Below are 11,687 nucleotides of genomic sequence, written 5' to 3' on the forward strand. Positions count from 1 at the left end.
GGGATCTGAACGGTCACCGAACAAACGAGAGGACAGAGAATTAAAGAGAGATGCAAATTGGGCACATCATGTTATCCACCATGAGTCCATCTCACTTCCTCACTCTTTATCTAAGGATATCTGATTTTCTAGGTAGAGAGATATGATGTAGACCTTGATCGTTTTGCATGAAAAGGTTGTCCCTAGGCAGAGGGAAGGAGATGGGGTGAACCTCAATTTGCGAAAATTGGACACCCCTTAACAGGAGGGAAGTAGGATGGATCTCGCTTCGCGCAAAAAGCATATACGCTTATGCACAAAATATCGCGCATAATTGGCCTGATATATGTTCCTAAATATCACAATATGATCGGAGGAAAGATCATATGCCTGGATATATTAGCCGAATTTATTAGCCAAGTAACAGTGACGTAATTTTTTTATGAAGTACGTTCCTAATCCTATGTATATTTGAATATAAAATTTGAAAAATACGTCTCTGATATTTTAATAACACTATCATATATAAGGATTGATTTAATATTTTGTACATAAATAGTTTAGAAAAATTTATAGACAGATAACCGATAATACATACAATAATTACGGTAATTAGTGAAATTCAACAAAATACTGATAAACAATAATTATCTTATTTTAGACCGTACATGTGAGAACACAATCGATAAACTAGAACCTTTACCTCGATCGGTCGAAGTTAGATTTTTAATGCTTAAATAATTTCATGTGAATTATACATATACTATACAGGGTATCTCATTTTTATGTCCCACTCCAAATAACTTTTATTTTTAATCTTAGAAAAAAATGTTTTAAAATAAAAGTTACATGGCTTTGAAGGGGACATAAGATATTATCATTAGTTTGACCTTGAATAGTTGCTTGAAGGTCACGTGTGAAGGTTACCTTCAATTTCTTAAATAGAATCCTCTATTTATTGCACATTCTTATAGATCATCTTGAGAGCTTTCCAAAACACTATAATTAAGTTTATTTTCATTAAGTACTTTTCGAAGCTTGCAAGTTCGCCAACACCGCTGGCATTAGTATTACCCAAGGTATCCGACCGACTAAAATCTCTTGAATGTTGCTCAGGATTATGCCCTGAATAACATTTGTGATCACGGTTATTGGAGATTATTTCTCTTATTTTCATTTTTATGTAAAAATGAATATTTAGTGTAAAAATGAAAATAAAAGGAATAATCTCCAATGACCTCGATCTTAACAAATGTTATCCAAGTCATGATCCTGAACAACATTCAAGAAGTTTTAGTCGTCGGTTAAAACACCTTGGTAACACCTTGGTGCTAATCCTATGATATACATCTCAAGAAATATAGTCTGATTAATATAAAAAAAATAATCAAATTTCGAGTTCAGGGTCGATTTTAGCAAGATTCTAATTAACATTTAAATGGGTCGTCCCCTCAAATTGTAAGTCTGTTCACCCAGAACAAGATCCAGTTGGAACTTTTCCGGGACTTCCTATAGGGCTTTTTAAAGTTGCATTTAACTGGATTATAAAACATTTTTAAGGATAGAAAAATTTTTTTTTATTCTTAAAAAAGTTCTAAAGTATGTATATTGCTTGTGATTTTGATATCCTCAAATCAATTTGACGAAAAAAACTCTTTATTAGGAAATAAAATAAACAATAAAAAAAATATACTATATAATATGTAGTTTATTTGAATTAATTAAATTATGTTTTTTTGTATTATGTACTCATTTCATTGTGTAATAAAGAATTTTTTATTATTAAATTAAGGCATTTGAGGATGTCAAAACCACAAAGCAATATACTTTAGAACTTGTAAAAAAAAATTTTCTATTCTTAAAAACGTTTTATATTCCAGTTTTATAATATGCAATTTTTAAAAGCTCTGTAGGAGGCCTCGGGAAAATTGCAAATGGATCTTGTTCTGAGTGAACAGATTTAATTTGAAGGGAGTAACGATTCATTTGAACACTTGGAACCTTGCTAAAATCGATTTTGAATTCGAAATTTGGTCATTTTTTCACATTAATTGGATTATATTTCTTAAGGCGTATATCGCTAAATGAATTATTGCATCATGTTCAGCAATCAAAAAAACATACAGTAACCACATTTAAAATCCAGTTTAAGCCATTTTTGCATCAAATCAAATATGTATTAAGAACAATCAAAGCTTCGATTTAAGAATCGTTTACTAACGTTTACTTACCTCTAAATCTTAATTTTTTTTTTTTTATAAAACTTTATGGTTCTTTTAGCATGAAATGGAAACTTTTGAGCTGAGAGAACGATTAAAGAAAGTATATTTCCTTTTTTCCTTGTCAGTGTAATGCATATATATATATATATATATATATATATTAGGTGTTGGAATTAATTCGTAGCGTTTTTAATGAAAGGATGTTATTTATTTCACATGAGCATTAAAAAATACATTAATGAAAGTACTTCCCATCACTTGTAAAACGCTACGAATTAATTATAATAATATATATATATATATATACCATATTTGTAGTCATTCGAACTATGCACTGAATTGGTTTTCCGGACTTATAAACGCAATTAAACTACTGTAATAATACAAGAGATCTGGGTTCAACTTCTTTTAGAAGGGGATTATAACATCTTTATAAGCTTGATTGAGCATCGAATTATAATATTAAGAATTGCTTGTCAATTTAATGTAATTCGTGATATTATTACAGTAGTTTAATTGCGTTTATAAGTTCGGAAAACCAATTCGGTGCGCAGTTCGAATGATTACAAATATGGTATGCATATATAGTGTATAGATATATAATTTACATTGAATTATCAATTATCTAAACATTAAAGACCAACTTCGATCGGTAAGCTTCTACTGATAATATAATATACTCAATAAATATATATCCTTTGTTTTTAGTTTTTATAATACATTCGAATTAAAGCTAGCTAATTCTATATTATTATCATTGATTACTTGTGAAGTCTCCTTTGCTTCAATCAGAATAAATATTCTGTAATATTTTATTCGGTTTTTATACATTTTATTTGATATTTTGACTTGATTATAAAGCATTCATTTAATTATTTATTAATCTGTATTATTCTTTAAAAGTTCAAATAATTCTCAAATATCTTATTTAGAAAGTGTCAGTTCGCAAGTCTCATATTTCGTTAATTTCAAATTGACAAATGATAGATTTACTGATATTTATTTAGGATTCTCATTGATATTTTTATTGTCTTAATAAACGGGAACAATCAACATGAAGTGCATGTAGAATAGCACGGAGACACTAGAAAGTAGAACAGAATATTATAGGAGATCAGAACCGCGCCCATACGCTCGGAAAAGGATAGCGAGATGGTCAATAGCGGCAACTCCAACGTAAATGCTGGCTTTCTTTAATAAATTGAACAACCTACAAGTATTCAACAAAATATTTAGTTAAATAACACGAATATCCATGTCCAATAAATATCCATGAATACTTCTAACTTACTTAATTATTACGCAACATTCACATGTCCTTGCGTCAAATAAAAAGTAAGTCGTTAAAATTAAAATTATATACGATATAATATTAAAATAACATGTTGGTTGTCTGTAATCTTATAGTTATTGTTCGTTGCAGTTATTGTTCGTTTTAATATGCTTTGTTAGATGAAATAATACTGTTTCAATGTCACATAATGTTCATAATAATTCCAAGTAGGATTTTTCTTACCAACAAATAATAATATTAGTGAATTGTTTCTTAACTATCTAATAAAGATATTTGAGTTATGCCGAAAAATCTATTTCCTTTTAACTATTATTTTCCAACTATTATTTTCTCTATATTATCAAATTAATTTTTATTTTCTTTAATTTATGCAAGAAATTTACTAATTATTATGAAGTTTGTAAATGTCCTTGTAAACAATCTTTAAAATGTTTATTATAAAAATTTCTATCCTATATTCTGCAAAATATGTATAAATGTATATGTATCTCAATGATTAAAACTAAATAAAAATAGAAAAATATTTGATATTGTCTTTTTAAAAAATATAAAAACAGTAACAGTTTGTTTGCTTGCATATACGTGTTAGATTTAACAATGGATAATAACATTAAAATTATGCCTTAATAACTACAGTAGAATGTAGAACATATTCCTTTTAAAGTTAAATGTATATAATCTTAATATCTAAATATATATTAAAAGCAAAAAAAGAAAAGAAATTACATAATAAACAAAGTAAAGAAAAAAAACATGTGGTAATGTTCTTAACTACAAACAATTAATCATTATAAAACATAGATAAAGAATTAAAATTAAGAAAAAAGTATAAAAGAGAAATGCCGAATTCTAAATAAAATACGAAATGCCGAATAAAAAGATTCATAATCGATTAAAAAACAGAAATGTAGCAAATTGATTCTATGAATTGTCTGATGCATCAAATTTGTCGCGAGATCTATAATGTGTCGTATCTTAATTAACTATCCAATTTGTTGAGCTTATATCATAAATGTTTATAATATCTCGTATAAAATTTCAAATATTACATTTATTAAAAAATTGTTTCCTAATTTAAAAAGAAACAAACTTTTGCACAACATTTGCATATTTTCGTCTTATTTCAGGAATTAATTTCGAACTTTCTTCATAAAAATCTTTCACACCTAACGCTGTAACTCGAGTCAGTAAACCATATGATCAAAATTGTGATATCTTCTTTGTGATATTCCGCAACAATTAAAAAGATAAGACCAGAGATAGCAAAAAGTAATTTTACATAATCTTAAAAAATTATTTTCAATATTTTATCGCGTCTAAAATATCTAATGTTAAATTTAATGAATATTAGATATGTCAGGATTATAAATCAAGACTAAAAAATAGAAACAAAGTTACAAAAGATTGCAGCATAATTAAATAATGAATAACGGAGAAATTCCGAATCTTCTTGCACATTTTAAATCGCAAATGTAGTGTATCAGAATTTAAAAATAAACTCAAGAGGTCGAAGAGGTCTTATTAAAAAAAAAATTAACGAAATGACGATTTCATCCACATATTTTATATTCTCTAAGAATTAACGCATTTATTGCAAAAATGATCTAGACTTACTTTCATGATCTCGTTTGGAACAGGCCTCTCTCTCAGGCCAAAGAAACTCACCCCGTTGCGAAGCCTCTCTCTCTCTTTCTCTTTCTGCCTGTTTCTCTCTTTTGAGATAAGATATTTGTGCGATATTCGCACTCTCACGCGGTTGTCACAATTTCCGACTACGACACGCCTACTAGTTACGAGAACGACGGATGATGAGATGTGCACAGCACGTAATAATGCGATTCGATAGTTATCACAGTCTCCAGCGGCAAACACGACCCTAACATATCAAGTGAGATACTCAGTGGTGCGACGACGACGCATCGAGTGGCGGTAGTGGCGGCGGCAGCGGCAACAGCGACGGCGGCGGCGGCAGCAGCAATAGTAGCGATGGGGCCGATGGCAATGGCAGCAATAATAGCGATATATCTTGCGCACGCTCATAACTATATATAGTATATACTACCACAAAGCAATAATTAACTTCAATATATTTACGTTGCCCTTAATAAAAGAAGTTGTTCAATCCTTTGCGCGTATATATAAGAATATCTACAAGCACTTAAACTATTCAATAATCCTGCTAAGGATATCCAAGTAGCACAGCAGCGCTTACAAAGCGCTAAAAAAGCGATTATGTGCAAGTATAATGTAAATTATATAAAATAACTTGGCTGCGAACCAAGCTGAGTGTTTAATACTATTATATTAACCAATAATTAGATACAAAGTAACAATAAAGCAAAAGCATACGTTTTAATCTCTATCCGATTATTTTCAATGTTCATAGAACAATTAAATTAAAAGTACATTTTAATGTTATTACAATGGTAATGATAAAAACCTAATTACAAAGAAAATTTTAATTTCTTACGTAATAAAGTCGCTCGCACCCAGTAAACAAGAAACGTTTAGAAACATTTCAGCAACAGCGCAGCAACATTGTAACGTTACTGCAATGTTATTGATATGCTTCAAATTAATGATAATTTGGCCATATTTTATGAGTGTAATACAAGGTGCGTTCCAAAATTTTCCGAACTTTTGAAATAAAACAACAACGATTTACTTTTTTTTTCAAATTCAAATTGTTTATTCAAAGTAGTCCCCGTCGGACTCAATACAACGTTTGGCACGATCTAAAAGCATTTCAAATGAGTGTTTTATGTCGTTCAAAGGCACGTCCTTCAGAATAGTGGTACAAGCCCTTTGGATGTCTTCTACGTCCACATACCGCTTTCCTTTCATGGACAAATGCATTTTGCCGAATAGGTAGAAGTCACAAGGTGCCATATCAGGCGAATACGGGGAATGGTTGATTGTTAAAATGTGATTTTTAGTCAAAAAATCAATGACAAGTGTCGTCAGTTTTTGGTCGTCAGTCAACTTGTGTGGAACAAATCGTGCACAGACTTTTTGTAGGCCCAAATGTTCGGTCAAAATGCGATAAATCGTTGATTTGGGGATGTTCAATTCCATTTCCATGTATCTCACTGAAGATTTTGGCTCATGCTTGATGAAATTACGCACAACTTCGATGGAATTTTCGTTAATTGTCGATTTTGGGCGACCTATATGTGCGTCGTCATTTATGTCCTCACGACCGTTCTTGAATCGCGTATACCACTCATAAACACTGGCACGGGCTACACAATTATCACCATAAACTTGTTTCATCAAATTATGGGTTTCGGTAAATGTTTTACCAAGTTTAAAACAAAACTTAATATTGGCTCTTTGTTCGAAGTTCATTCTCGTACCGATGTATACAACATACTGACACTTGAGACGCCATAACTTCGTTTCCACTGAACCAAATGTCATGAAATTTTTACTGGAAGTCAGCTAGGGATGTACCTTTCAAACGCGCAATCGAACACACGGATGGCGCCACTCGACCTATCCCTATTGAAAAAGTTCGGAAAATTTTGGGACGCACCTTGTATTTCAAAATAGTTGAGTCAAAGCTTTTTTCGGATTTTATAAATGTTATATGACCTGCATACACACATACCATCATTCCAGTAAAAGCGATGTCAAATGAGATTTTTCAAATCATTCTTCATTTCTCATTTTTCAAATGAGATCTTCACGCAGAACTTGAAAAGCATCAATAAACTTTCTCCTATTCCGAAAATGTATTAATCATTGTAAAAACCAAAATTAAACTAATGTTGCACGTGATTAATGTTTTGTGCAAAATAAAAAAAACAATCTAAAAACATGAAACATCCAAAGAAAAAAAGAAAGATAACAATTTATCATTTATAGTTAAGGAAACAATAATTCTTGTGAATACAAAATTCAAAATAATAATTTATGCTGTTATCACTGATGAAGATAAATGAATACAGCTATGGATCTTACAATGCAACATATCTTTTGCGAAAAGGAGCTCATCAATTTAGAATTTGTTGAAAAAGTTCGTTGTTTCGCCAATTTTTAAGTAAGGAATTAAAAAGGGATTTAATATCACGAAGAAGAGTAGTTGTCATGTTATAAAAGAATTCATCCTGGTAAAAACTACAGAATAATGTAGAAACGGATAGGATTTCTATTGGATAGGTTTCTAATTGTCAGCAGTCCGTTTTGTGTGTAATACAAAATTCTTCTTCAATTGCCATACTTTATCTCAGTGCGTAGACACCTCCCTTTCATATCCAGCAAACGAGAATGGATTAAAATGAATTGAAATGGATTCAGATTTTCAAAAAATATTAATTCACGAATGTTAAAATGAATGTTTTTCAATTCTGCATTTTTATTCATTTATAGGAATTGCATGGAACATATTTCTATGTCTTTCAATCTAAAAATAATATTAGCTTTTTGTGCACAAATAACACATTGTGAACACTATTCAATTCAAAATTTTGAATAGGAAATTTAAATTAGGGCCACTTTCAAGCTCCGAACTTAACAGGCCTAGTAACTTTGCAGGATTCCAACTAAAATTGATGTCGGAGAAAAAAATGCAAAGAGAGAAGTTATAAATATAGATTTGTAATACTAATGTTTATGTAGCAAGGTTTCTCTCTAGTAGCTGTTTGTTAATAACCTAATAAAAAATAATTTTTGTGTTCAATATAATATGTAAAATTACAGTTAATTATAATTACAGTTAATTATAATTAGTGAAATATGTTTAACTTTTCAGTTCACATTTTTTTCTTCGACATCAGCTTCAGTTGGAATCCTGCAAAATTACTAGGACCTTTAAGTTAATCAGAGCTTGATGGAAGTGACCCTAAGGCCATTAGGTCTCAGACCATTATGCCCTCTAGTGTTACGTATCTGAACTGCCTCAATTTCGTCACAGTTTTTCTGAGCAAAAATGAACGAGTGGAATCACCTATTCTTACACCGTAATCAGCCAATATTAAACAAGTGATTGCTGTGTCGCACAGTGGCCTAGTTTCCACCGAGAGTTTAAACTGGATCAGAATGTAAGAACCAATCAACTACAATCGAGCATTCCTCTGTCGTTCGACTGTAACAGGGGAATACTGTATAGTTGATTGGTTCTTACATTTTAATCCAGTTTAAACTCTCGGTGGAAACTAGGCCAGTGTGTCGCTTGTTGGAAAGCTCTCATGACCCCGCTTAAGCAAAAGAACAAACCTCTAGCATGATAAAATCTGATTGATCTCGAGTATCTTATCAATAGTCAAATTAATATCATTTGGAGCATACCTGCAGAGTATGGAAGATAATGAAAAATTGTTTAAGTGATATTCAAACTTTACTTGAGGAATTCTCTCTCTGACTGTCAATATTGCCAAAATAATTAAAATGACCAAGCTAACGAGTCAAAGTAATCAAGTGATTGAAATCGCTAATGACTTTCGACTTTGTTCAATCAATCATTGTTCTGCATGTAGGCATAAACGCGTAAAAACATTATGCGCGATTCATGTTTCCTCGAATGCTATATTATATATATTTGCCTCTAATTTTACATTGATTATTTAAACTTTTTTTTAACCAAGACCAGCATTTGGCGCGTCTTCTCTCTATTCCTTGCCACGTATTCGTGTCCTTTGATCCCTGTGCACTACTGTGCATTACGTTACAGTGCACTCCATAGATCGTATTCCAATTAAAGTCCAAACCCATCAAATTTTTATATAAGCAATTTCTCTTTCTCGCTGTGAAAACACGAATATTAAACTTTCAAGATGAATCGTTTTATGAAAGTTCTCAAGAGTAAAGAAACTCGCGATTATTTCATGAGGCAAGTGATGGTTATGTCATTTAAAGATGCGTTCGACTTGAAGTCCGCAACGCTTGCGAGCATCATTTATCCTTGTTTAATATTCGATAAACAAAAAGAATGAAAAGAATGATTCGTAGAGCGTTAAAATAGGTAAATAATTCTCATCCAACTAATTCAAGTTACTCAGTTGACACATGAATTTAAAGATAGATTATCTTGATAATGGAGTATTAATATAATTTTGTAGCATCGTTGTTTATCCCCGCAAACATAGTAGAGTAATAAACCTTAAGCCTTAAAAAATTGATCAATCACAGTCGAATATGAGAAAAATAATCGACTATGATTGGTCAATTTTTTAAGACTTATTACTCTATTATGTTTGTGAGGTTAGATTTTACAGGAGTGATGTGATACTAATATCATATTGAAGTATCTTTGTAAAGGTTTATAAATATCCGATAGGCAAGCGTATAGAAATATTTTAAAGAAAATAATACGAATGTACTGGCGAGCTTACTAAAATTATATGGACATAAAACATTAAAACAGATAAGTCTAATCTAAATTATAAACTCATTGTTACTTGTTATGTTAAACAGAAAGTTAAAGTGATTATTTTATTCTCAATGATTCTAGCTGTGTTATTTTCAGGGAAATTAGTTACTTCTAACGCTGTTACCCTACTCATTACTCTATTACAATAATGATTTAGCAATAACGAATTTTTTTTTAACTGTAATGGTAATATCACGATTGGAAAGTCATTCAAATGATCGTTACTTGTAACGACTTGGAAAAGTCACTAAAAAAATTAACTTGGTACTTATAATTCATTATTTTTTAGTTGTTACTTGTAAAGAATATCATGCTCGTTAGTTACAAATTACTTTTTTCAAAAAATAAATGCATAAATATGTATGATGTAAATTACTTTTTAAATGATTACTTTAAAATGATTTTCCCAATTTTAGCTTAATTTCAACGTTTAGTTAACTATCATTATAGTCATAAAAAAATTATCAAATTGCAACTATAGAAGTAACAGAATAGTAACTGTTCCATTCTCTGTTATTTTAATATAATAAAGATTTTTTTCTGTATTCATCATGAGTTCCATAAATTGCTTGAAATCTATGGACAGAATGTATAAAAAACTATAATTAGTAAACTGTCCAATGTCTCCTGTGTGTAACTTGTGTGTGTGAATGTAAATTATTAAATTCATACACATTTAAGTTTTAACATAGAACAGTATGAATTGTGTGAACGTCAAGTCGGGCGCATTTTGAATTATCAATACTTATACAGGTCGTGACGGTGCATGTATGCATTAAATATGTGATGAATAATAACATTTTTTTAGCACGCACTTTTGGGGACCCATTGCTAATTGGGCGATACCGGTTGCTGCCATCGCCGATATCCAGAGGGATCCCAAATACATTAGTGGTAAAATGACCTTTGGTTAGTTCAATTATCTTTACTACATGCATTGCATCTTGTTCAAGATATTTGAAGGATTCGATTTACGTATCTATTCGTCTAATTCGCGTTAATAATTTTTCTTTGTTAAGTTCTAGTAAGCATACAGTTAAACTGTTTTCCTTTAAATATGTTTTCTATTTCTCTACAATATTTGTAAATTAATAGAAAATTTATTTTGTATTTATGCTAGCTACAAGATTTATGATAATTTAAGTAAAATTTAATAAAATTAGAATTAAAACCATATTTAACAATCGGTGTTCTTATTATATAACAATATTTATTTCGAATAAGACTTCAAAGAAAAAAATTATAGTAAGTAAAAAATGCAAGTCAATGACACTGGATGGAATATTGCTTTTTTCGTTTTTTAATTTAATTATCTTGTATCCAATTATAGAATAGAAGATAAATATTTACTATGTGAATCTTTATAACTAGTTCTACATTATTGTAGAATTTATAAAAATTGATATGTGAATAGCTCTTCGAATTTCCGTAATTGTTGCGCATTTACTGGTATCAATTTTCAAGACTTTATGCTGATTTTTTTCAGCCTTATGCTTATATTCAGCAATGTTCATGAGATTTGCAATCAAGGTGCAACCACGCAACATGCTTTTATTTGCCTGCCACTTTGTCAATGAGGGTGCACAAATTACGCAAGGTTGTAGATTTATTAAGCATCACTATCTTAGTAAGAAAGAACAATAGTCGAAAGATATACATGATATTAACTTTAAAATAATAGGACTTTGTATTAATATATATAAAGATCATGTTATGTATAGATATTTGTAAAACATGTAAATATATAAACAAAACTTGTTTCTTGATGAATAATGTGTGTTATCAACTTTTCTTTCTACTAATTTTTAAATTCAAAAATTAA

The 11,687-nt window shown here is 30.2% G+C and overlaps 2 protein-coding genes across 17 annotated transcripts in view; one reads left to right on the forward strand and one right to left on the reverse strand.

The window, feature by feature from the left end:
- The window catches only part of LOC105144649 (tolloid-like protein 1), a 57,352-nt gene extending 51,921 nt beyond the window's left edge, over positions 1-5,431 (reverse strand). For 6 of the 12 annotated variants that reach the window (XM_087413443.1, XM_011053674.2, XM_011053671.2 and 3 more), the window contains exon 1: positions 5,110-5,430. The gene's annotated coding sequence lies outside the window, so the exon portion shown is untranslated. Of the gene's footprint in view, positions 1-5,109 lie in introns of all 12 variants that reach the window. The other 6 variants (XR_015547421.1, XR_015547420.1, XR_015547419.1 and 3 more) reach the window with 2 other exon arrangements.
- A 3,292-nt stretch (positions 5,432-8,723) lies between these two features.
- On the forward strand, positions 8,724-11,638 carry Mpc1 (mitochondrial pyruvate carrier). 5 transcript variants are annotated; one of them, XM_087413474.1, is made up of 4 exons: positions 9,352-9,457; positions 9,555-10,129; positions 10,674-10,774; positions 11,352-11,638. In XM_087413474.1, the coding sequence occupies exons 2-4, from the start codon at positions 10,080-10,082 to the stop codon at positions 11,507-11,509; spliced, it is 309 nt and encodes a 102-aa protein (XP_087269600.1). In that variant the 5' UTR covers positions 9,352-9,457; positions 9,555-10,079; the 3' UTR covers positions 11,510-11,638. The 5 variants fall into 5 exon arrangements, with proteins under 5 accessions (XP_011051971.1, XP_087269600.1, XP_087269602.1 ...); XM_087413476.1 differs by having other exon boundaries at positions 9,360-9,457; positions 9,741-10,129; XM_087413475.1 differs by having other exon boundaries at positions 9,366-9,457; positions 9,702-10,129.
- The last annotated feature ends 49 nt before the right edge of the window (positions 11,639-11,687 follow it).

Source organism: Acromyrmex echinatior, chromosome 14 (genome assembly GCF_024713525.1).
Source record: "Acromyrmex echinatior isolate Ae372 chromosome 14, ASM2471352v2, whole genome shotgun sequence".
Taxonomy (NCBI): domain Eukaryota; kingdom Metazoa; phylum Arthropoda; class Insecta; order Hymenoptera; family Formicidae; genus Acromyrmex; species Acromyrmex echinatior.